The following is a 27,224-nucleotide window of genomic DNA, read 5'->3' as shown; positions in this document are numbered from 1 at the left end:
GACTTGTTCATCCTGCAGTTCAGGCTAAGCTCAAGACTTCATGCTACAGCTGTCACCCATCAGGCTCTAGGCTTGGACTCGGCTAGATACCACCTCCTCTAGAAGAGCCCCTTCACTGCTTTTCCTTTCCCCACTGCAAGCAGGCACAGCTTTCTGGGCCCCTTTTAGGCACGTTAGTTCCTCTCATGTGCTTTCCACTACTCACCTCTGTTTGCGCTGCTCAAGCTTCTGTGACCAGTCACTGAATCCCTCATCCTCTTCCAGCTCTGAAGTCCCAGAGGGCTTAAAATCACACCTGAAACACAGCAGAAGAAAGATGTGTACAGTGGAATGGGAAAGCTGGCATACAGTGATCAAGCTGGACCTTGTTCTTCTCTTAGCACCAAACTGGAAATCACAACCTCCCTCTAGTAACAGTTGTTGTCCTCAGACAGTCATAGCTTTGGGGCCTGAGCCACTCCTGCACTCTGCATTCATTCTCTATTAAATGGAGGCATCATTCTCCATTAAAAGGGGAAACCACCAAGCTTTCTCAACCTCCCTCTTGTAGATGGGGGATACTCAAACAGTGTAGTCACCCTGCACTTCCCCCCAACTTCTGATGTGAAAAGGAGGGTGACCAGTCTTCTCTGTTCCTACCAATCCCAAGCTGACTGTTATTGCTACAGACACTGGGTGTAAGGTAGAGCAACCTTCAGGCTAGGTTTGCCTTAGTAACTAGCTCAAAACCTTAGAAGCCTAGTTCACCTTTGCTCTACAGTGTCCATCTGAACCATTTAAATTAGTGCAGCGCATGACCAAGTCAGAAGTACTTCACCACCCACACATGCAGTGGTGGAAATGACAGCAAAATGTGCAAGGCAATGGATGAAGGATAAATCAGAAAAGAAGGGTGGTCCAATAGTGAAAGCCCTAGTCCAAGACTTGGGTCCAATGCCCTACTCTGCCACAGATTTCTTGCCTGATCATGCACACGGGACATTCTTTCTGGGCTTCAGTTCCACACCCATGTAACGGGACAATAGCGCTGCCCTAGCCACTATGGGCTGCATGAGGATACAGAGGTGCTCAGACACTTTAAGAGCCTTAAACCATCACTGTATATTCACTCTACCTGAGATCTCTTGAGGGTATATTAATAACCTTGTACAAAAGCAGGGGGTTGGCTGTTGTGGTTCCCTTGCTTTACCTGTGAGGTTCACAGTTTTACTAAGAGGTTAAATTATGAATTTGTATAGGATGGTTTAGATAAGAATGATCCTGCCTCGGGTAGGGGGTTAGATTAGATGACCCATCAACACCCTTTCCAACCCTGCTTCTCTATGATTTCTATGATGTCAGCATTAAACTTATTTACAAGTCTTCCACTCTGTGCCTTCTTGCCCCCAGCAAGGATTAAGGACCAGTTTGTGGACAATAGCTGCAAGTGGTGGGGTATGAGACAGAAGACAACCTGGCTTGGCTCTTTGGGGTCCTTACTGACCTTTCACTATTAGAGCAAGTATTTCAACCTTCTGCTAACCAGCAAACTAAGCAGTTCCTGACTCAAAGGGGTTGAATGTTGCTGTGGTGGAAGTCAAGATGTCGATAGGTGTCACTTTCACATAGCCATTTTCCCATGTGGATTCATAACAGCGTGTTCAAGTGCCCCTGAGAACACACTTGTTGGCAGTTTCTCATCCACTGTTGAGATGGCACAGCTAAGCACTTCTTTTGCCTCCTACAAAGCCTTGAAGGAGTTGTAGCGGGAAAAGCCAAAAAAGAGAAGCTTCATCTCAGGAAAAGTGTCCTGGGGTTCTACCATAGAGGGAAAAGCTCTTTTCATTCATTAAAGAAGAAAGAAGAGAAGGGAAAAAGCACTTCTTAACCCGCTGGCAAGAGGCTGTAAAGCTTATCATCCTGCCCAAAGAGTATACAGAGAGCATTCCAAAGCTATGATTAAATGCCACAGCCATGGCTGAACACAAAAGCACATCAAACCCCAGCACACAGCCACCCAGAGGGAGGAGCAGCTCCTTTGTATCTCACATATGCCTGCTGCAGAGGGAGTCTGGCCCCATTTTTTGTTTCTCTGCTTCTCCATTCTCTAGGTCTTTGATGACCCCACGTGAGAGCCTTAAGACACAGGATGATCAACTCCAAAAGGTAAAGGAGTTATAAGCCAGGCCCCTCCAAGTCACAAGGCTGGCTTTAAGCCATGAAATCGCCAATAAATAATAAATGGGAAAGGAGGTTTTTTCCATTTCCTACTGACTTTTGAGCTGGGAGGATGTCCCTTGTGTCATGTTTTCAAGTTTTCTTCTGATACTGTGAAGGCTAAAAAAAAATCCCCTTTTTTTTAAGTTGAAATTTTCATATTCACTTGACTCCTGCAGCTGGTGCTTTATGAAAAACGTGGAAGCAGCTGGTAGCTTATGAGACATTAAAGGTCCTAATACTGCAAGTCTTCACTAGTGGCCTGGGAGGGGAATGGGGAGGGGGGCACTGATTCCTGTCCAAAGTTAAGGTGGCTTAGCCAGAGATTTCTAGAGCTAAGAAGCTCTTTCTGTGTTTCAGATTCCTTGTGACAGTTTCATATCGAGCTCTGATATTTTCCACATTGACTTTGATTCACAACTCAGTGATGCAATGTCAATCTGTGATATCCCAGATGTGAATGGTCTATTACTTATTACTATTAGTGTTATCAGCATCATATAGAGGCCCCATTTGAGATACTATGCAGGATGGTATTGATGCAGGAAGAAGTAGGGAACACCATTCTCCAAACTACTGATCCCCGCAGTCACAGGGGCAGCTTTGCCATGGGCCAAGAGTGCTCACTGTGGCCCTAATCCATCCTCCGCTATGACTATTCAGGAGCTGCTGGCCACCAGTTGCATCCCATGGGAAGGAGGAGAGAATGGCCTTGCCAATGCCTGTTGCCAACTATACTGTGGTAGTCCTGGAGATGGTAGGCATATGTGCCTGTTCCTAGAGGATTGACTTGCAAAGAACAGCACTGTCCTAGGTTGTACCAAACAGCACAGGTCCCCTAGGCTAGGGACAGACATTCAAGAAGCTGGAAGAGCAGCAGTGGGGCACCATGGCCCCTGAGCCAGAATAGGCTCCTTCCTGTCTCCTCCACTGGATGAAGGAATAACGTTTTTCCCTGCCCCCCCACCCCAAGGGGCCCTGACAGCCAGCATCTGGCCATGCCCCTGCCCCACCGCTACAGCAAGGGGGGAAGGGCCCTTGTTGGGAGCAGCAGCCCCTGTCATAATGTGGAGCACGAGCCCCTTCCCAGCAGGGACACTGCACTGCAGGGCTGGCAGAGCTGCAGCAGGCTGTGCATGGCATCACTGGGGTCCTAAGCGGCCCAGAGCCCTGCAAGCCCCTGCAGTGCTGCCGTGCTCCACAGAGTGGCCCCCGCCAAGAAGGGACTCACGCTGCAAGAGGCTCATGCTCCTGGCAGGGCCCCTGGGGTGAGGAACAGGGAGCACGGTGGCAATGGAGGGCAGACCCAGCTGTCAATGGGGGTAGAGGAGAGACTAACTCTCTTCCCTGTCCCCCTCTGCCTCAGGGGCCATGGTGCCTGGTCCTGCAGCAGCAAGGAGGGAGTGCCTGGAAGACTAGGCTTGGGTCCCTGGCAGTAGGATAGAGAGGGGGGAATTAAACCCCTCCCTGACCAGCCCCCTGCCCCTGTCTGTCCCTGCTCTGGCTGGGGAATAGAGGGGCAGGACCAGCCTTGCTGGGCTGGACCAGAGAGCATGCTGGGATGCTGGGGGAGTCTGGTTTAATTTAAACCAAGAAGGGGTCTGGAACAGACATTGTATAAACCAGTTTGAGCCAAATCAGTTAAGTCTGATACTACATTCAACCAGGTTTATCTCAAACCAGTTTCAGCCATTTTGAAACTGGTTTATGTGCACTGAATGTCTGTTCTGTTACAGGATTAAGCCAGTTTCTGATCACTTAAGCCAGCTTATGTGTAATGTCTGTCCCTAGCCCTAGCGACCTTTCTGCGAGCACAGCCTACTGCAGTCACTCCCTGTCACGAAAATCCTCCCTCAGCCAGTTCTGCTTCCCAGAGGGAGATTTCTGTTTCATGGGGAAGCTTCTACAGCAGCAGCCAGCAATATTTTTGGGCAGAAGACCCAGCTCAGGTCCAAGCTATGACCCAGCTGCCACCGCCACTTCTCCCTGTCACCCAACCACAGCATGGGTACAGCTCTCTGTGGCCTGGATCCAATGGCTCCATGGGTGTTAGGATGCCCACCTCTGTATCTACAGGGATCTACAGGGCACTTCCAGATCTGCCTGCCCCCTCTATGGTGCTCAAGAATACCAACTACAGACCTCTGGTGTTTCCAAGATGTGCTTGGGGCACATGTTAAAGGTCAGATTTTGGGGCAATTGTGATTTCACAGCCTGGTCTCCATTCCAAAAATCATTGGGTTGGAGAAATAAAATGAGGTGACAGCAAGAAATAGGGGACTCCAGCCTCTCAGCACAAAAATGGATTGGCACCACTCCAGCATCTAGATCTACAGGGAAGGTATTGCAGCTGTTTGGAAGAGTACCCAGAACCCATATTTTCTTTTTTGCCTGCACAAAGCCCTGCACTCCAAGGAAATGATGAGGGCCTGTTTACAGAAACAGCAGTGCAGTGAATGAATGAGTCACTGTAAGGAGTTGGGGGGGGGGGGAGGGTGTTTATAAGGGAGAAAGCAAAGCCTTATGGAAGATTAATGGTATGTTGACCCTAGTTGAGCAAGCTAGCCCAGGTGGCCAGCAGCAGCTGCAGAAGGGTCAAGAAATGGCTGGAGAGAAGGAAGCATAGTTAGAGAAGGCACGGCACAGCAGCTTAGTGCTGGCAGTATGATTGTACAGCAAAGCAGAGAGGCTGGATAAAGTTCATCCATGCAGGCCAGAAGTCAAGGGGCATTTTTACATGTGCTGCAGGACATGGCACTGGATGTTTTAATTAGCGAGCTGCACTTGAGGCCGAATTAACTCATAGGCAAACTAGGCACATGCCTAGGGCCCAAAGTGAAGAAGGGGCCCAGTTGTGCTTATTTTACATATTATAATTATTGAGTGAAAAAAGTAATATAAATATACAGTATTAAGTAGGGGCCCACAAGTTTGTTTGCCTAGGTTCCACTAAAAAGTAAATTCAACCCTGGCTGTGCTAATTAAAAGTGCCCACGCATCATGTGTATCAGGATCCCCACACTGAAAAAATGGCAGCAGACCGCATTGAACTAAATCTCATAGAACGTGTTTTATTCCAAAGAGCCTTGCCGCCATTTTTTCAGGACAGAGAGGTGCAGGGATGCGGATACATGTGACGTGGAAGGCTGCTTGAGCACATCAATTTCCATGCTCCCGCAGACTCGATTATTTGAATCTGTTCCAATGCGCTGGATTTCCAGTGCGTTGGAGGAGGCTCCGCACATGTGTATAGGAGCCCAAGATGACCAGCAGGCCAGCCCTGTCTGAGGGGAGAACAGATTCTGTTATCCAATGTCCCCAGGGTTTCTAGGTGTATAGATAAGAGGTTTTGATTTTGGCCCATTCTTATAGAAAAGACACCTAGAGATTTTCCAGCAGTCTCTCTAAACCTGTGTGCCCCATCTCCTTTTGAAACAACAACCCTGAATGGAGAACCGAGCCCAGAACCTCTTGATATTTAAAAAAAAGGCCTCTACAACTTGAGCTAAAAGATTACCTTTAGCAGATGAGAGAAGTTGCATGGTCTGACTACCTGGGAAGAACCATGACCTGTATGCTGCTACTCTGAGTTACTTTGCTTATTGCTGACTCCTGCTTCAGCATAAGCTTTCAGATGGTCCTTGGTCACTGAGGCCAAACGTTTCACATTTGGCTGCCTGAAATTAGTCTGTTAATCCCCATTAATGAACTTCAATATAAGTGGCCTGACTTTCAGAGATTCTCAACACCAGGAAACCCTAATGAACACAACAAGGAATGCAGGATGTTTATCACCTTTTGGCAAATACAGAGTTTTTATTTAGGCATTTAAATTTATCCAGATACCAGCATTAGGCACCCAGGCATGACATTTTTGGCTTCAGAGCACAATCCATTTTTAGCACACTTAAAACTCCCAGTAAAATCAATCTCCGTGATTTTGATTGGGCAGAGAATGCAAATCTATCAACACTAATGAAAAATGAGGATAAGGTACAAGATCCTATCAGGGTCAGGGATGAGAGGGCTGTCTCCCTTCATTAAACAGACAAAAAAATCCCAGCCTGATTGTTTTATTTTTGAATTGCCAAAAGCTGTCAACAAACTGTATTATATATAACAAAGTATCAGACAAGCTTTCACAATAATCCCCAAGAAAAAGCACCTGGTTTGTTTTTTTCCCTCTTTGTCCTTTTTTTCCCCTATTTCCTGCCCTGCTCTCCCCACAGCTGCCTTATCTTCTTTTCATGAATTTTCAAACTGGTCACAATAAAAATGCAACAAAAACTTGAATCTTCCTGAGGAAAATGAAAACATTTCCCCATGTTTCCATAATGGATTGTTGAATCTGTTGCTTTTCTATGAAAGCAGGACCACATCCTGCAACATCTTATTTATGCTCTGAACTTTATTGCCATCCCAGTTGCAAAGTTAAATAGCTGCATTTATGCTTGAGGGGTTGTGGCCTTATAGAGCTGGTTAAAACATTTGAGTTCACAATTTCCCAATCTCTTTTCTTTACTAACTTCATTTTTCCTACTAATCTGAGCCATGACCCTACAAAACACGTAGGCAAGTGCTTAACTTTCAAGCAGTCCACTGAAACTATTTACATGCTGAAAGTTAATCACGTGCTAAACAGCCTTGCAAAACACACTGCAGAGTGTGAGATGAACTGACTCGGTGGTTCTCAACCTTTTTTTAGACTCAAGGCCCACCTCAGAAATGTCAGCTCATAGCTTTCACGCATTTTTGAACCAGAGAAAAATAATAGGGTGGGACTCCTGATGCAAAGACCTCAGGAAGACCACAGCAGGGCAAAATATTTCTAACGCTACGAATTTCTATTCAAAATTTCTGGGATTATCTTATGAATCATGTTGGCATACATAACAGTGGTAACATTGTGTGGCATCCCACAGCACCTTTGGAAGGCTCTCAAGGCACCCCAGGGTGCCAAAGCATCCTGGCTGACAATCATTGAACTAGCTCAACATTTACAGAACTGCCCCAATTTATCAACTAAAAAAGTGAAACTGCTATCCTGAGTGGGTTGCCAGTGTCAGGGGCTAGGTACAGACAGTCAAAAAGTCCAAGGCTGAGTTGTTTCAAACTTCACAGGTTAGGCTAAGCTGTGTAGGTTGAATCAGTAAGTGAACAGACATTCACTTTTGATTCTGGAAATGCAGCCACATGCCTGCAGTGGCTCAGGGCAGAAGCCAGGGGTGCTAGAGTATGCCTCCCTGCTTGGCTGGAGCAGACAGCTTGGGTCAAGGCTAGGCCACCCATCCTGCAAGAGGAGCTTGCACGGGTGGTACAAAGCCATCCTGGGATGCTGGTGGCTTGTGAGTTCACTTGAATCTGCAGGGGATCTGGGACAGAAGTTCAATAAACCAATTTAATCTAAATCAGTTAAGTCTGATACTACATCCATCCAGGTTTATCTTAAATCAGTTTCAGCCATTTTGAAAGCAGTTTATGCACACTGAACTTCTGCTGTGTTGTGGATATGAACCAGTTTCTGATCACTTATACCAGTTTATGTGTAATTTCTGCCCTAGCCTGGTAGTGAATTTAATACTTCTGGCCTTTACAGCATGAGCTTCCACTGCCTCAACTAAAAGCCCAAGCTCTTCTAGACACAATTTAGGTTATCCATCAATCAAATCACAGTAGCCAGTGGTTGGAAAACATAACAGCCACTGCATGTGGCTAAGTCATCGCTAGTGGGTGACAGAACTAAACAGCTGCATCGGAGTAGGTTGCCCAAGCAATAGGATGGAGCATGTTGACACAGTGAATTATACTCAAGCTCTTCTTACTGGTTTTCTTCTGAGGGCACTTCATTCTCTGAGCAAGAGCTGGTGTTGTTCAAGGTCTCCTCTGCCTGGGACCGGAGCTGTTTTTCCCGTTCCCTTCGGCGTCGCTCCCTTGCTGCTTCCTCCTCATCCTCCACACTCCACTGTGTTGTCATCCTGCCAACCAGAAGGAAAACGCGATCTTTAGGCAGTCCGCCCACTTCCATGGACACACATGGGAATGAAGGGAAAACATCCTGAATGCTCAGGTTGATACATAACACTGCAGAGTGTGAGATGAAAAAGCTTTCTGCAAACTATGCTTATACCCAGGAGCACATATCCAAACAAGTAGCCTCCATTTCCCAGTGGTTTGCTGAAGCATTAAACAGGACTCCCACTGCCAACTATTCCCGTTTTAAGCCCAGCAGCATTTACTGCCGTTTCCTAGAAAGAGACACTTCTGTAAAGGGAAACCCCAAGCTCCAGGGTAATCCTTCTTGCAGCACCTGGAAGCATGAACAACGCATGCCCCCGGCGACTGGAAGGGCACGGCGGTGGCAGGAGTATGGCAGCAGGAGCGCAGCGGCAGTAAGCAGGAGCTCCCACAGATGCCTCCAGTACTGTTGGCAGTCGTGGCGGGGGGAATCAGGGGTCAGCGACCACCCGGTGCCTCCCCTATGCATCAGCCCTGCCTAGAAGGCATCACTCCCTACCTTCCAAACATCTCTGGTACAGCTGACAAGTGTCCTGCTTTGTTGATCTGACCACTGTCCTCTGTGCCACCCAGTCTACATCTGCCCTGAGACTTTTGCAAAAAGTATTCAGTGATTGCCATCTCAGGGGTGCCTAGTTTCCCATCATGCTGAAATCTTGGCAAACGATGCCCGTTTTTGGCAGCCTCAGCCACAGGTTGTAGCATTAGATGGATTGGGAAATTGAACTGGCTTCTTTTTCCTAGGCCAGTTAGGCTAGGGACAAACATTAGACATAAACTGATTTAAGTGATCAAAAACTGCTTTAAACCTGTAACAGAGTAGAAGTTCAGTGCACATAAACCAGTTTCAAAATGGCTGAAACTGGTTTGAGATAAACCTGGTTGAATGTAGTATCAGAATTAACTGATTTGGGTCAAACCAGTGTATGCAATGTGTGTCCCAGATCCCTTCCTGGTTTAAGATAAACCAAACTCCCCCAGCATCCCAGCATGCTCTCTGGGCTGGGAGGGGCTCTCTGCTTCACACCAAGGATGACCCCTCCCCTCTGCTCCATGGTCTGATCTCAGCAGAGACTGCAGGCACAGCAGGGTCTGCCTGGCTTCCGTCTACCCTACCTTCCACCTCTTGCTGCTTGCTACACAAGCAAGAATCCTCTCCCCTCCTATCTCCCATAGCACAGACCCCAGCCCCACAGAACCTAGGCATGTGGTAGGCTAGCTAATGCTAAGAGGTATCTATATGTCCTCAATTTCACTGGGAGGCAGACAGAACACTTAAGTCTTTTTGGAGATGATCAACAGATCAGCTGGTAATGTCCCTCCACACCTTCCTTGGAAAAAGCTGTTTAAGAAGAGCTTGAACTAATGAGAGAGGCTTTTGTTTTCTTGATGGGCTGATAAACACTCTTGTTATCAGCCCCCCCTCACCTGTTAGGTTTGCAGAAAGTAGGAAGAAGTAGGGAGAGGGAGATTGAAAAGCTCAGTATCATCAACAGGTGCATGCACTGCATGCCCCTCCCCCCGCTCCTCTTTGCTTCAGAGTACTAGCCAGGGGCTCAGAGCTGGTAACACTCTCGCCCAGTGAGCAGGGAAAAGCCTGGGATGGTGCAGGCAGGGTGGGGATTTACACCCCTCCTTAATCAAATTATCCTACTGGGACCTGGCTATGCCCCTCCGCCCCCCTCTCGGTTCAGCAGTATGGAAAGAAAGGGAGGGCTGCTGTAGCACCCCCCAGCTTCTAACCTGAACCACTGCAGGCATGTGCCTGTATTTCCTCAGTCCAGAGGAAGTGTTTTTACAGTTGCAAACTGGTTCAACCTAGGCAGGTTAGACTAACCTGCAAAGATTGAATCAATTCAGGCTCAGGCTTTTTGAATGTCTGTCCCTAGCTTTAAAGTGCATTGGCAGAACAGCATGGCTGTGTAGCCATTCAGTGGATAAAAGCCCCAATTCAGCATTGCATTGAAGCACTTTAAAGGGACTTCATTGCTTTCCCATGCCAACACCTCATTGTGACCAGGATTATCATCATGAGGCACAGACTCTCCACCCCCATTCACTGCTTCTCTGAGCTCCACAGACCTCTCAAATGAGGCAATGCAGCCACCTTAGCATATCCCTGATCCATGCAACTACCACAGTTCTTAGGCCCTTTCTCTCAAGAGCACTTACTGATGTCTGATGGGGGTTACTCTAAGTGGGCTCTTTGCCTCATCTGTGGGATTTGGCATATGGGGAGCAGGAATGAGTGGGAAGAATGTGCTTCATTGTGCCCTTCCTGGGCATAGTCCAGAGGCTTGGTAGAGGGGTCCTTCATGGTCTGCCGAATTCCTGTTTCTACCCTGGGCTCAGGCCCAAGACAAGATGTCAATCCCCAGTGCCATTAGCTCCACACCTTCTGACAATACTAACTCTGAAAAAATGTAAGATATTACATCTAAACACACAGACCAACTCTGAGAAAGGGCAGGCCCTGGCACTGAGGGGTTGACTGGTGCTGTGAGAAACCCAGCTCCAAGGTCGTAGATCCCAAAATCCCCCAGAAAGATGCTGTGTGTGGAGGAAACCTTGATGTGTTTTCTTAATGAACCACACTGTTCCCTTTTAATCAGACTGTCGGTGCCAGGCTGCTCTCTTGCTACAATGGTGCAGGGAATGTCGTAGAAGGGTACCAGACACTATCGCTCAGCAGGTCTCCAGCTCTGCTCTGCACTGTTTCCTTCCTCCCATGCATACAAGAAAATCCTGGCTTGGCTTCTCCCACAATGTCTCAACCAGCAGATAATAAACCCTCTGTCAGCAGAACGACTGTTCAGATCCCAGAGGAAACGATAAGCCACTGCAACATTCCTACACTGGTGATAACATGAATTCTAGCACAGCATCCGCTCCTCCCCTCCACGTGGCTTCAGCACCAGGCTGAACACTGTGTGAGAGGAGCGAGCCATGAAAGCAGACTATGCCTCAGTGGCCCAACATGTGCGGCCTCAGCACAGCAGAGCATCAGCCCAGTCTTTGCCAGCAAGATTGCTACTTCCAGAGGGCTCTAGATTACAACTGTAATTGAGCAAGACCTGAGTCATCTAACCCAGCAGGCTCTCCGAAATTTTTGCTTCATTGCAACATTGACCTGGGCCTACTCCTGCCAAAGATGACTCCCATTTAGTCTAACCTGCCAAGCTAGCAAGGGCTCCATACTTAAAGCAGAATTAGAAGGAGCAAGCTCCCCCTGGAGATACTTTTGCAAATTGTTTTCAGCCAAGTGTTGATTTTTTAGCAAAGAGATACAGGATTTTTATCATGCCCAAGAGCCCATTTGGCTCAGTACTCTACACTCACACGGGGCTGGTATCTACACACTCTGGTACCTGTCTAACTGAAGTTGCCATTTGAAGCAAAGTTCACTAAACTAGTTCAAAAGACAGGATGGGAAAAATGGTTTAAACCAGGCCCATTTCAGTTTAGTCAAATCAACAGTAGTGTAAGGATGGCTGGGCAAGTGGGGCATGAGCCGCAGGCACTGCCTAGGGTGTGTGTAGGGGTGGGGTGGAGGTGCTAGGGAGATGCCCATCCTCCCCTCCATCCCCATGCAGCAACTCCAGCTGCAGCACTGGAGTGTGCAGAGAAGAGACAGTGAAAAACTCACCTCCATTCAAAGGGTGCACAGTGCAAAAGAAGCAGCCAAAGTTTTGCTGCTGCTGGGAGGGTTGCCATCTTTTTCTGCCGCCAAAAACTGGTGGGTTTTTTGGCTGCTGGACATGCATGTAGACACCAAAAAAGACATGACATCTCTCCCAGCCACAATAAACCTCCAGCAGCAGCTCCTGCACCATGTGCCACTGCTGCTGTTTTGTGTCCTTCCCCCTGCACTGCCACAGCAAAAAAGGTTCAGGGTGCAGGTGTGGGAGGGTGCAGAGCTGCCCAGAGAACAAAACTGACCAGTTACATGTCTGAAAATCAATAAGGAATAGGTGTCTGCTAAACTAAAATAAGTCCCTCAATCAAAGTAAGTGTTCATAGAAGGATTTAGATTATTGTATCTAGGATTGTGCAAAGATGGAAGTTTGTTTTTACACAGGATTTTGAGATATCAAATTATATTTTCACTCTGATCCAGTATAAAACTCCAATAGTTGAAAATGTTTCCAAAAAAGAAAATTCTGGAGGGAAAAAACCCCCCAACCCTCATTTTTCTTTTAGGAAAATCAGCTGAAATGTTTCATGTCAGCTATGCCTTTTTATTTTATATTCTGTTAGTGCACACACATACACAGATACATCCTTTTGTAATAAGTTTTTGGGTTTCAGTGGATGCAAAAGGTATACACACACACACCCGTCTACATTAAGCAACAGAATACAAAATCTATATATATTTGGAAATTAAAAACCATTTCAAAATTTAAAAAACCCCCTCAAAATGTTCCATTGTGAAAGGTAAAAACAGGATATTACAGTATTGGAATCATTTTTCCTCTCCCCCTCCCCCAAATGAAATATTGGCAACATTGGCTCAGTTTCATTAAATATTTCCATTAGATTGAACTGCATTTTCCAAATGAAAATGGTTCCCTGAAGTTTTTTCCAATAAGCTCTAATTTTAACAAGCATGGTGCAATATGCGTTTAGACAGTCCCACTGTGAGAGTTTCTCCCTACCCCAAAAAGAGCTTACAGTCTAAACCAACAAGGCAGAGACAGGGTGAGGAAAGGAAACTGAGGCAAGCTGTCCAAGGTTATACAAGCGACTGGTAGAGTATAATACAGGGAATAAAATCTTTTTACTCACCATCTGGTGCCTTAGCTACCTAAACACACTGCCTCAGCGTAAATTATTGCACAGTGTTTTCCACAGACAAGTGCCCCCATTGCCATGTTTCCAGCTGGGCACCCAAAAGCAATGGTTGCCTTTGAAAATCTTGGCCAGATTATTCTGTGGTTCTTTGACTGGCTTGTTTTCTAACCTTTTTTTCTGTATGTTCTCAGCCTAGCCAACAATGTGTCTAAACTCACCTCCATTCAAAATCCGTTGGCATCCCTCTGCACTACTAAAGCACACAAAATACATGTCAAAAGCCTCCAAGGAGCTGCCAAGGAGAACTGAACATGCACAGAGAGCGGCGTTGCCTGTCACAACGTTACAGTGCATGCATCAGACCTCATTTCTCCTTGTCCCATGAGGTGGGCCATCCCCTGCATGTCACACCCCAGCTCTTAAAGTACCTAACTTTTTAAAAATGAACTTATATAAATTAAATTGCACCCGCCTTCACCCATCCAGTTCCCTCCACCCCACCTTGCTGCAAGCAGGAACAAAGAGCATGAAGCTACCAGTAACACGGGACCTACGAAATCCCGTCTTTATTCATTTCACACTCATATTTACTGTTTTTGCCACAGTTCCCATAGAAACAGTTGTCTCTGCTCCTGGCAGGAAGCCACCATGTTGTTTTTTTTTTTTCCTTCAATATATAAATGAAGTCATTCATTAAACTCCACTATGACCTCCCCCCCTTTTTGTGACAGCACTTGATAGAGTCTTCGATTCAGAAAGGCTCTTAACCCCATCTGCCCTGGACTGACCCAGTCATAAGGAGGAAGGACCACATTTTTGCCAAAGCAAGTAGGATTTTTATAGTTCCCCGGGCACTGCCAAGGGGACTCCAGTTGGGAAGAATTACAGCGGGACTCTAGGGGATCTCAGAAGGGCTGCAGTAGGAATGGTGCGACAGTCTGCTCCATTGCCAAGTAACTTTGATTCGTAGCCTTCTCCGTTTCCCAGTTGGATGTGACTAATTCTCTCTCCATGACCTCACCGGCTCGCTATTCTGTCGCTACATCTTCTGAACCAGCTGTGTGGAATGTGAGCAGAGGACAGTAACACCAAGAGCAACTGTTTCGGGGAAAACGAGCTAAAATGACTTCTCTGTTTGATACGACTTCTCTGTTCAATGAAAAGATACTATGCAAGCTTGCCCTGTAACCCGGCAAACAGGACTCTCCGGCAACTGAACAGCACGGCAACTGAACAGCATCACAGCTCGCCAAACACCCCTATAGACTGCTTGCCATAAATATGCAGATGGAAACTTTCTATTGCGCAGCACCATTGCCTCAGAAGTCCTTCCAGCAGTAGGGAAATGCCATCACGCTGAAGGCCTCGGTCATGCTTCCCTTGGGAATAAGGGCCACAGAGGAGAGCCCCAGATGATCCCCAGTCAGTGGTTTCCCCGGATGTCACAAACAGAACCTCTAAAGGGTACACTTTTTTACCAAAACTTTGGAACGGCCTGGATTAATTTCAGTGCTTAAGCAATTCAGAGGGCTGGCAGCAGTAGAGCCGTGGGAGTAATGGATTTTTTTTGGCAGGCAAACAAAAAAATCCCCCAAAAAATCATTTCGGGTTGATGCAAAAGGAAAACATTTGTTTTTTCCACAGTAAAATTCAAACAATAACTATTCATTTTGGATCATCTAAAATACTTTGTCTGACCCAAAATTAAATGTTTTATTTCAGTTTTGGGGTGATGTCATCATTTATAGCTTTATTTATTTATTTGAACATTTAGGTCAGGGGTTGTCAAACGGGGGTACGCGAGAAGGCCCTAGGGGGTATGCGCAGGCAGGGATGGAGCGCTGCCACACACCATCCCATGCTGCTGCGCAGGTGCCACCCACCTGGCTGGACACAGGGGAGTGGGTAAAGCCCACGTGGCAGCTGCTGCTGCTTGGCATTCAGCCGCACACTGCCACCCCTGCTCCATGTCCAACCATGTGCCACCCCCTTCTCCCCCCACTCCATGTCCAACTGCTGTCAGTACACTGCTTCGCATCTGGCTGCCAGGGGTACACTGATCCAAAAAAGGTTGAAAAGTCCTGATTTAGTCAATCCTGAAACCCACTCACCATTTCAAAACCGGAAGTTAGGATCATAGAAACTTACAATGCTTGATTCTGAAAACAGTTAAACAAAATGTTCGTGCTTTTCCAACGTTTCATTCCTTGTGTTTCCAGATCAAACACGTCAGATTTGGCGAATTGGTTTGGTCACTTCACAGATGTGTTTTCCAGCAAATGTACTGTGTGCTGGAAAATTTACACCCAGCTGTAGTTGGTGGTGCAGAGTAGACCTGCATACTACAGAAGGAGGCTCTATCTCTACCCATGTAACTCCAGACTGACTGCACTCACCACGCACTGCTATTGTCATCTTATCCAGGAGCTTTTGGAAGAAGCAGAGCATTATGCACGAGGAACTAGACCCACATTTGTTTCACTGGTGAGTTAATGCTCTTGAGGAACCAACTTGTCTACAGTTGTCACCTCCCCACTATCTATAGTTTGCAAGCATGAGGGGACAGGAATCTATGCTCTGTTACTAATGTATGAATATGTAATAGGTCTAGAAACTGCACTGATGTTAGAGTCCATTTGATATTCATTTCTTATGATACCCCCCACCGCAGAGGGCTTGTTTGCTTTAAAAGCAGTCTGTCACGGGGTAATGTAAAATCTCTTCCGTTGCACACCCCACCCTCCTCTGGCTCCAGCCCTTATGTTTCTCAGTCTGCCCTTATGCTCTGAACTCCTAACTTTTGTTACACCCTAACTTTTTGCTGCAGAGACAGCTGTGAACATACCCTGAGCACATGATGGGGAGTTCATGGTGACTGTAAAAAGGCAAAGGAGGTGGAGGAAAAGGGAAATCTGGGCACCCACATTCATGCAATGGGTCTGATTTTGAACTTCCTTATACTGTAAGCTGCCTTGCAGGGGACTGAAGCAAGTGTGAGTGGGCCCCAGACACCACCCCATCAAAAGGCATGGTTAAGCATATTAGAATGGACCAGACACTCCATGGCCCAGGAATGGCTATGTTTTATCTGACTGGGACAGAGTCTAGTCCTTTCCCCATTCTTCCCTAAAAGCTCCACTGGATGTGCTCTCCCCTGGGGAACTGGGGCCAAAAAAAAAAGTTGTTACAGCTACAACAGCTGTTTACCCCATCTGACTTGCAGTCTACATCCCTCCCTTTGCCTGCCTGCCCAGAGCTCTCATAGCGGGACAAGGGGAGAACATGGACTTCCCCTTCCAGAGCAGAATCCAAGATTTCACCACCACACCCTATTCTCTGGCTCCTTCCTCCCCCCTCCATTTTCTTCCTCACACGCTTTCCATGGGGTGGATAAGAGAACAGAAGGCTGAGCCTGCATTGTTACATGATAGATCCCTGTGCGTGGAGTTAATAAGCTGAGAGAGAAGGACCGAAGAAGGGAGTGATTGGAGGAGGGATTGCAGTCATTCCAAGTAGTCTGACTAAAGCCTTTGCTGCAGCCCACAGGGTTCTGGTGGTTACAGAGCTATTCTGCAGCACATACGCTCTTCAAGGGATGATCTTGTCCCTTCCTATGATCATCATGCGCCAGCTACCACATATTGCCATTTACAGAGAGTTTGGGGTTCTTGTGGGCTGCAGTAACACTCCCCAACTATGAGTTCATGTCAGCTTTAACTCTCTTTTTCCCAAAGCTGGATGGAATTGTTGATGTATGTTCCCGTCCAGCAAAAGCATCCTATTGCCTCTCAGGACAGCCAGCAAGCAGATCTGCATGATGGGGGTCAAAAAGCAAACCATGCAAGCAACACTAAAAAAACATATTTGAATGAGCAAATCCTGAAGCGGAAGGGATTGGGTGGTCCAGTGAGCAAGATGCTAAACCAAGACTAGTCCTGGGTACTAAACTCTGTCACGTAGCATAGGCAGGTTATTCCCTTGTATTTTTGACTGCCAATACCTTTGCAGAAGGAACTCTCTCTTTCTACAACGCTGAAAAATGCTAAAACCTAGAGGGAGGCTCAAGATTCGAACTCTGCCAAAATCCAGTGGTGCTCACACCTCAAGGTCTGAGTTGGGCTAAATGCTATGCTTGATGTCTGATCTTGATTTGCCCAGCATTTATGGTCTGCTTAGAGGCGAAGTTTCATTTCCCCCACTCCCTGCTTTTATGTCCCACTGATAGTGAAAGGCATGCACATTAATGCTCTAATTCTGCTCTTCTGAGGCATCAGGGCTGTTAATGCCCACTCCCAGCAAACTAGGGTTTCAAGAAAGGTCATCTTCTTCTTGACATATTCCTCACCCTCAATCAAGGAAGTGATATTTGCCAGGCAGGAGAATTTCTGGCAAAGCTTCTGCTGTGTTTAAAGCAAATCCACCAGACTCTGGGAGCCTTTTGCATGGTTCACAGCTAAAAGGAAGTTTTGCTGGCACAAAACCAACCCTCAGCACTAAAGTTAATTCCAGAAAGGAAAATGAACAACCTCCCAGGAGGGCCTAGACTTCAAGGATCTCTGCCAGAGCCCAATACTGCTACACATGTGAATTTAGCATTCCTGTCTCCTGAGCTAGCCCTGGCTGCAAGTGCCAGGAAGGTGTCATCATGGTCCTACTGCATATAGGTCATTCTCCCCAGCATGTACAAGGACCAGGATAGGTGGGAGGCAATGGAGGAGGCTTTGGGAGCATGGACTGCCAGTAACAGCAGGAACTCCTCATTTGAGCATCTTTGCACTGTCACTGATATTGTCCAAAGCATTCTGCTCCCATTGAAGTCGGTAGTAAAAGTCCCACAGACTTCAATGGGAATAGAGCTAAACCAATACTGAACACCTCTGAAAAAAATACCACGGAAGTAGACTCCTGAACAAAGCTGTTAGAGATGGACCTGGCTACCCTGTGACTCTTCCTCAGGATCCTCCCATTGCTCAGTCATCTGTTTTTGGTGAAAGGGGAGGGAGAGAAAGAGTAGGGAGGGAGGGAAACATCCCATAGACCTGTACATGAGATCTTCCCCTTCCCAATGAATTAATTCTAGCCCAGGATTTCCCTGGGAAGAGCAACATGACTCAGCTCCAGTGCAGGTCAGGAAGAGGGTGCCTTTCAGTCTGTGCTTCCAGAAGGTTTGTCTTGCAACCTAGTCCTCAGTGGAAGAAATCTTTATCCTAGCTCTAAAGCAGGGGTAGTCAACCTGTGACACGTGCCACAAGTGGTACAGCCCCTGTGTGTGGCACATAGCCGACCCAGGATGGAACAGGCAAAACAGGGGCAGGTAGGGCAGGGAGCAGAAAACAGAGCAGCAAATCAGACAGGAAGCAGAAGAGGAGCACAAGACATGGGACAGAAAGCAGAGCAGCCGATCTGGCAGGGGAAGGGGGTAGCCTCGGGAAGGGAGGGTATGGGGCTAATTTGTAGCATGCCTACCAAAAAGGTTGTACCTCCCCCACTCCCCCAGTTCAAAAAGCATCAGTTTCCTGTTCAAGGGCAGATAAAGATGCTGCCCATGTGCATTGGTTTCATTCCTCAGCTGCTGCAGAGCTCAGTTGGGAGTTTATGCTACAAAGTTTAGACTAGAAGAACACAGAGGGGAGAAATGATGTCTGTGCTACTTCTCATACACTGCTTCACTGCCATGCCTGTTTTCCCATACATTGCTTCACTGCCATGCCTCTCTTAGCCATGCTCCCCCACCCCTCCTAGAAATCACTCTTTGTCCACAGGATTCAGACCACAGGGTAAGGCTGAGCTCCACACATACATACCCCTTGAATTATTCCAGTCCCTGCTGACATTTGGTGTTGGGAACTCTGTGGAGCTCATTACTTGCTTACAAAGAAAGCAAAGGACAATGAAGTGTATGTTCAGATAGGGGTAAGCCAAGCAGCCTCAGTGAAAACAAGATATAGCTCAAACCTTCCTGAATAGGAAGTGAACCAAACTATACACGACTTAACAAACTGTCTTCATTTTTGTAAATGATCCTTCTTTTTTGGGCTCCATAGCACATCTCAGTTCTTCTCAGAAGTGGGAAGTTCAGCTGGTTCATAGACACCAAGTTTGGGATACATCAATCTGAAACCTAATGAAATAAGGTCTCACAAGAAAAGTGTCTGGCTTGATTTCAAGCTCTATTTTGTAGATACGGATGACTATCCAGATATTCAAACTGTCATCCTAACAGAACCAATTGTGTTCCTCATTGTTACATTATAATACTACTACTAGACAACAGTGTGGAACCCCACTGTGTCAGGAATTATCTATTCATTTTATTCCCCAAAGAACTTATACTATAAATGAACAAGACAGTCAAAGAGTGGGAGAAAGGAAGTATTAATATTAACAGTGTTGCATCAGTGCCTACAAACCCAGCACTGTCCTGAAGCTGTTGACTCTAAACTCTGCAGAGGGTCCAAGCCCCACAGACACCATCTCCGTGTTGGCTCAGCCTAGAGATAGGCTAGCCACTGCACTGTGCTTTTATCAAACCATCTTTCACTCCCATCGTTGGGCAGCTATTGAGGAACTTGGATACAAACCCTTTCTCCTTTTCACAACTCCGGGTTGTGACACGCAGTCTATTCTCTACACTCTGTTGTCTAGTAATATGGTAAGGTACTAATGATTAATACAATTGGTTCTGTTAGAATGAACACATGAATATCTGGATAGTCATCTGTATCTACAAAATGCAGATAGGGCCCAAAAGCCTGGGTTGGTTGAAAGTCTCCCACTTGGCAGGACAGATGGCAGTCGTGGGGTTGTTATCCCTGATATCACATTACAAGCCACAACAAAGAAGGGGTTGGGGAGGGGGGGGCAGGGAGTCCAGGGAAGATATTGCCTTTGGGTTCCTAGGCTTTCAGGCCAGAGCAGATTACTATGAGAATCACATCTGACCTGTGTACCACAGGTCAGTGAACTTCATCTAGTATTTCTGGCAGCAGCAGAAATTATTCTGCTATGTATATGAATACCATTGAACCCTGCATTGATTTTTTTTTAAAATGATTTGCCAGGGCTATGTTTCATTCCATTCTTCTGAGAAGATGACCTGTCAGTGCATGGTATGATGGGCAGTTGAAACCCAGAGCTGGTAATTTGCATGTTTCATAAACATCTGAGGCAAAACGAGACATATTTCAGAGTGCTGACAATGACTGGCAGGAGCAGCCCTTGGGGGAAAGACCCCAGCCCTGCTGATCAGTTTAGATTTCTCTCTCCCTCCCTCTGTCTGTCTCTCTCTCCAGCACGGGGCTTTGATGGCAAAGCTCCCTTCAGAATTAACCATGGAGAGACTCCAGTATTTCTTCCTGATGCATTAGGCCACATTTTGCTTTCTGAAGCCAGTGGGAGTGGCTCAGATGCAAGAGAATGTAGCTCACTATGGCGATCTTTTAAACTCAGAACTTGCTCTGCAGGGCACTGGAATTGCACATCAATTCAGACAACATCTGTGCAAAAAGCCAAAAACAGATAGGGAGCATTTAGCAATCTGGATTGGATTTCCTTCCCGGCGGGAGATGCTCATGAATATTACGGTACTTTATGCTTTGGATTTACCTACCTAGCTCAGTCTGGGAGGCAGCAAGCAAGAGCATTTTAAAAATCACTCCAATTGCAGACACCATGTATGTTTTGCAGGTACTTTCCTGAGTGCTCTTTAGACATAGCTCGATAGTCTGATGCAAATACTGCCAGCAGGGCCCCCTACCTGTGTTGCTATTCCAAAATCATTCTACTGGCAACAGTACCGGGTTCCTTATCTCAAAGAGGAACTTTAAACCTGTGGTCACTGTCCTGAGTAGGAGGTTGACATTGGTTTCTTGACTTAGTAGCCCTGAAGCAATAGCAGCTGATAAGAACGTACCTTTCACTGCAGCACATGACTTTAACATACACCCAGTATAAGCAACACTGGGGAAAAAGAGGTCCAATTTCTGGAAACCTAATGTAATAGAGTTGGAGTTGTGTTGTAACTGTGATGGTCCAGGAAATGTCTAAGGGCTCATGTACATGCTACGATTTTTGCCCTTTCATGTGCTGCAATTGCATGTCTGTTTGCACAGGTGGGATTTCCCAATACTTTGAAGGTCTTGTGCATTAAATTAAAACTCCTCTGACATAGTTTAGTTTGGCTCACCGGGAATTAAAGCGTTGCGTCCATGGATTTGTTGCATACAAAGGCACTCAAAGATATCTAATGAGCTTTTTTGTCCACCATATGGCACTGCAACTTTTTTGTAGTTCACCCCTTGGAATTGCTTTTACTTTTGAATTGCTTTTGCTTGTTTTTTCTTGTGTGGTTTACTGGCTCCCTGCTTGCACAGCTGCGTGACAGGACATGGGCACAGGGTGGGTGGGAGGTCCTGGCCAGGGGGGCAGTGCTGGACTGTCCCACTCTCCTGCGGGGTGAGCCGGGGACCTGGCTTAATTCATTTAAAAACCTAGTGCGTGTAAATACAGATGCGATGCTGCAAGGATTAATTCATTTGAACATCTAGCATGTATAAACACAGACACAACGTTCCAAAATAAACAAGTTTAAATTTTATAAACCTATTTAATTTAATGAGGATAAAACCCTTGGTGCATACAGGTGCCCTAAGAGGCAAGGATTTTTTGTGATATCTTGGACCAACTGTATAGGTCCAAGCCCTAAAGAAGAGCAGCATATCCACCAGTTCTCACAATTATTTAGTTGGTCCATAAAAGATATCACAAAAAAACCCCCAAACTTGCTTTTCAAGAACCTAATGAGATTTTTAGACCTGAAACAAATAATACCATGATATTGCAGAACCATAGTAACATATGGATTCTAGCAGACAGACTTTGGTTAATGCTGTAGGCATTGTGGTTTATGAAGTCTCTCTGCACTTCATGGCTGCTATGATACAGAGCTTGATTAGCACTGTGGTGTAATAGGATGTGTTATAGAGCACAGATATTTGCATAGGCTTGTTCTAGATAACAAACTCTTTTGGCCCCTATGCATTTCCTTATGTTCAGCAGGCAGTAGAAGGAAAACCCATTCATTACGATTTATGTCCTGAAGTCTAGGTCCTTTGGAAAAGTGTTGGATCTTAAGTCCTTTTAGATCAAATGTCCTAGAATTCAGAACTTCTTAGAAATGCTGTGGTATTGGTTTCACTTGTTAGAGGATGAGAGACAGAGAATTAAGATGATTCTAATCTTTTGCTAGGAAAGACTTGTAGAAGGCAGGATAGATTTCCACCTTATAAACTAGGAAAGACATTTCTGAGGTAAGAGCTTGTCAGGATGGTTCTGACTACTTCACAAAACAAAGAGAATTAATTTTGGGTGGGTGGAGGGTGGAATGGGACTTGCTCCCATGTCCTCCCCACCACGATTTCTACGATTTTGCCTTGGTTTGCTCATGGTATACAAAGCCTGATTGACCATACAGCAGTTGATGATACTGTTACACTAGTTTAATACTGGTGTCAGAGATCAAAATCAGGCCTGTTGCTTTTTATAGCACAGTGGAGCAGAGATATGAGATTCCAGTCACTGGGCCGGAGTTCAGAACTCACTCATTTTCCAACACCCAGTGCTATCTAATTCCCCTGAAAACTTGCCACCTACAGCACAGACCAAGGCGTGGAAGAGGGGAATGCAGATCAGGCATGAGAATGTGCACCTCAGATCTGTGTGATGTAAGGTTTTCTTTCCATGTTAATATTATGATTTGTATCACAGTCATGCAGCCACAGTTGGGGTCTCCTGGTACTGTACACATACTACATGAGACAGTGACAGCTCCAAAGCATGTACAGTCTAAACTGGTGGGGGCCAACCTTCCTGGCAGGTATATCACCAGGTAAACCCCACATCCTCTACAAGTGATCCCCTTCCCTTGCCTGCTCAGTTATTCAGCTTTGTTCCCTTGCCCTATTGGTTGCTCTCTTTTCTTCTCCTTGCCCCATGCTTCCTGCTTGATCTGTTGCTCTACTTTCTGCTCCCAACCCTATCTATCACCATTTTTCCTGCTTCCACTCTGTAGGAAGCACCTCTCTTTATGGAAAAGTAACATTATAGTTAATGCTAGACACAGGGCAGCTGTGGAGCTTCTGATATAACCATCCATAGCACGAGGAAATTCTGGGAATGAATCCATAAGGTATTCAGGGGGGACAGCTCGCATTCTTGCTCTGGAGAAAGGAGAATTAGTCACCACACTTCAGGGAGACAGGTGGACCGGAAGAGTGGGACGTGGAGATCTTATGCATGTAGAGAGGCTCCAGAGAAGGGGGTGGCTGCCTTGCAAAGCCGAGGATGAGCACACACTGCACAGAGCAGAGGCACTGCACGCAAGCCTCTGAGGAGGTGGGTGTGAGGTGCAGGCCACAGACCAGGACAACTCTGCTTGCGAGCATCTGGCTTCATGCTCCAAATCCACTTATCGGCACACTACAAGCACTTGTGTATTTATCTGTTCTGGGGAGGAAGACAGCTTCATGGGAGTCAAGGCTGTGGGATCTAATTCCTGGCTCAGCTGCTGGCTCACTGGGTGAGCTTTGCCAAGTGGCTTAATTGGTCTGTGCCTCCATGGGTGAAATGGGAATGAATTATACTTACCTGCCTCCCAGTGGTATTGCCAAGATTAACTCATTCACAGATGCCAAGTGCTTTTATGAGGTCCTTGGATAAAAGGTGTTGGACAAGAGCAGTAAGGTAGGCAAGGCAGGTAGGTTGATGGGTAGGTACAAAGATGCAGACAGACAATTCTGCGGAGCAGATTTTCTATATCAGCTCTGCCTTTCTTCCCACTCTTATTCAGAGTTGAGGAGGAGGCGAACTAATTTCCTCAGCCTGAAACAATGCCCAGTTACCATAAGGCCAGGTTTTGTTCAAGGCCAAGAGACAGCTCAGTGCTAGAACATGTATCTGAGCACATTAGCTCCAGAGCTGGACTGCATTGCAGACTGCCACCCCCTTCTTGTTTTCACAGCTTCCTATCCAGGGACGGGCAATGAGAGAGACATATGCATTGCACAACCAGACAATGGCAGACAGGAAGGGCTATCGGCTTCCCAGACAACATCCAGCCCTCCCACCTAAACAATGAGGTTTGCAGGCCTAATATTGACACATGGCTCTGAACACAGCAGTGCTGCCTGCATACAATACAGCACTAAAGTAGAGGTAGAGCTGGGACAACTCCCTGGATGGGGCCATCCAGGGCTGTACAATCCATCATCAGCCCAGTACACCAGGCCTGCTGGTGTCCTGCAAGCCCCGCTGAGTCCTGGTGGAAAGCTGATCTCAGACCCCTGCCCCAACAAATGGCATATGGACATTCATTCCCACTGCTGCCTGCTTATTCCTCTGCCTCACTGAACTTGCTAAGTTGCCAGTCAGCTATGCTCTAAACAAGTGGCAACAGAAAGTTATAGTGTAAATGGGGAATGTGTGTGGGGGGGCAAATCACACAACCAGGGAGGAACCAGAAGTGTACTGAACACCACTGTGGGTCTTCAGACTGGTGGTGGGAAAGTGAGGCAAGGCAAGAAGGTGGCTACTTTAACCCTTGTGAATAACTGTAGTTACCCTCAGTCAATGGCACTCGGCTGCAATGCCTCCTTCCTATGACGTCTCCCTGGAAAGGAATCTGAGCCTCCCACAGCAACAGCTGATCTCTTCCTCTGGGCGCGCGCCCAAGCAGCTGTACCCCTTCACTTGTCTCCTGCCCACTGCAGTAGCTCTGCTGCCTCAGACTGCTTCCCCTCCCTCTTCCTAGCTCCCTTTTCAGTCCAACAGACACCTGCTTTCATCTGTCCCACTTCCGCACTACAAGTTCTCCTCCTCCCTTCCCTATCAATTGAGTACCTAGACCAGTGGTGGCCAAACCGAGGCTCTCTGCAAATTGGCCAAAGCCCTGCCCACTTCTCCCCAAGGTGGCTCCGGGGGACAGTGCAGCCCAGCACCTCCTGCCACTCTGGCTTTCCCTGTGGGGAGCATGCCCCAAGCTCACCCTCTTCCCTTTGGGACTGCCAGCTCAAGTGCTAGGCTGCTAGGGTGGGGGGCTGCAGCCATGCCACCTACCCCAGGGCACACTGCCCATGGGGAAAGCCAGAGTGGCTCGGCTTGGTGGGGAAGGGGATCACCTCCACTCTGGGTTACGCAGCACCCTCCGCTCTCTGGCTCTTGAACTTCGGTGGAAGAACGGATGTGGCTCCCAGGGTGAGTAACTCTGGCCTCCGTTGGCCTATACCCACTAACAGAAAGGATTATTGCTTAAATACTGGTTTACAATATTGAGGAAGACCAATTCTTATTATTCACCTCCTTGTTTCGAGTCTCTTTAGGTGCGATAGGCTCAACTCTTTTCCCCTCTTGCTACTATGACAACCCAGTCACCACAACGACACTCCCTGGAAAGCTACAACCCCAGATCCCCTTCCTAATGTCATTTCCCTCCCCAGGCCAAAATTGCATGCCCGCTCCAGCCACTTTCCAGCCCTTAGGATACACTGATCTCCGCTCCTGCCTGGACAGCTCATTATTCTAATGGAAAAGAAATTCAGGGCAGGTTTCTCCCATCTAGACAAACTATTGTGAGCTCTGGGAAACGTAGGAAGCTCTAGGAAACTTAGGAAGGAAAGTAAGGCAATTTAAGAGGGTGGGGAAGAACACAAAGCAGCCTGAGCCTTCATCAAACCAAACGCTCCACACAGGAGCAATAAAAAACACCACCTCCCAGGAGATTTGGAGGAAAATGCCCCCCAAACTAAGAGAATTTAGACCACATGGCAGGGGCTGAATTGGTTCCCGGGTTTCTACAACAAAAAGTCCCTCAACTTTAGGAAGAGACACAAGACACGGAGCCTGCCAATGCTGGGAACAAGGTGACTCAGATTAAGATGGAGTATTGTATATAGGACATACCACTTCTACAGTGCATGAAGGACATGCAGTTTCCTCAGGCTGTAGTTCCATATGAAGGCTTCATCTATGTTTGACCCATAGAATAAGCCTGGTTTAAACCATGCATCGGTTTTCCATACTAATGATTCTGCTGACTGATAAGAGACTGAGAGTAATCATTTTGCATAGTCAAAGAAATATCTTCAAGTTCTCCCTCCACTGAAAGTCTTCACCTGCCCCCTGCCCCAATTCCTGTGATGAAATTGTTATTTCAGATTCTGATGACTTGAACATGATGATCACCATTTTTTGTTCATTCAGCAGTATAGCTTGCTGCCCTGTTATAGACTAGGATCACATTGTGCTAGGCAATATACAAACAGAACAGAAACTGTTCGTGTTCCAGAGTACTGTCTTTTCAAACATCAGTTTTGGAGTCCATCCACAAAGAGAAGGGAGAAAACTCATATGAATTTCTATAAAAGGGTTAACTTCTTTTGCACACACACACACTCTCACACACACACCCAGCCAACTACAATAATGAATCAAGTGAGTAAGGAAATCTGATTATATGAAATCATCTCAAGGACACTGCTTCTATTCTGGAAGTAGCGGAAGCTGCATCAATGAAAAAAGCATTTTTAAGAAGCTCAAAACAGAAGCACATACAAATTTACAAAGAGGTTGATTTGTGGGTCAATTAAATCGCAATATTCTGTTGCAAAACACACAAGGTTCAATAAACGCATGGGGGGTAAACTTCCAGCAGGGGTGGCTGATGAATGAATTGGAATGACTGGCAATAGCTGCCTATCTTATTTATAGGAATTCATTAGAAGAGCAAGGAAAAAGATATAGTGAGTCAGGAAGAAAGATAAACTAGTTAATGTTTGGAGAGTGATTTCAAAACATAAGACCTTGCAGAAGGGCTTGGTATTATCACCGGGAACTTATTGTGAGCAGAACAAAGAAGCCTGATGTCTGATGGATGCTCTTTCAAAATGTTTTGCCTGATGGAGACCCCTGCTCCACAGTGGGAGCTCCAAAGAGAGGTTGCTCATTCCTTCCTGATGTCCTTCTAGGTAATTACACAGTCCCTCGTGATGTGCATTCCCTGCCATTGCAAGGTGCATCCTTGCACTCTGTTAGCTCAGCCCCCAACCTTTCTGATGTAAGAGGCATGCTGTTGTCAAGCATTTTCATGCTAAGCTACCATTCACTCTTTCTGTGGGTGGACAGAAAGGAGCAGGAAGGGTTTACTGTACAATCCATGTCTAGGCTGT

The 27,224-nt window shown here is 46.6% G+C and overlaps 1 protein-coding gene across 2 annotated transcripts in view; it reads right to left on the bottom strand.

The window, feature by feature from the left end:
* The window catches only part of LSP1 (lymphocyte-specific protein 1), an 84,481-nt gene that overhangs the window by 30,314 nt on the left and 26,943 nt on the right, over positions 1-27,224 (bottom strand). For both annotated transcript variants that reach the window (XM_019551791.1, XM_019551792.1), the window contains exons 2-3: positions 8,019-8,171; positions 206-295 (exon numbers count right to left, since the gene is read on the bottom strand). In XM_019551791.1, the coding sequence (XP_019407336.1) occupies positions 206-295; positions 8,019-8,171 (243 nt within the window). The remainder of the gene's footprint in view (positions 1-205; positions 296-8,018; positions 8,172-27,224) is intronic.

Source organism: Crocodylus porosus, unplaced genomic scaffold (genome assembly GCF_001723895.1).
Source record: "Crocodylus porosus isolate Cpor-Errol unplaced genomic scaffold, CroPor_comp1, whole genome shotgun sequence".
Lineage (NCBI taxonomy): Eukaryota > Metazoa > Chordata > Crocodylia > Crocodylidae > Crocodylus > Crocodylus porosus.
This window is presented reverse-complemented; position numbering and strand designations above follow the sequence as displayed.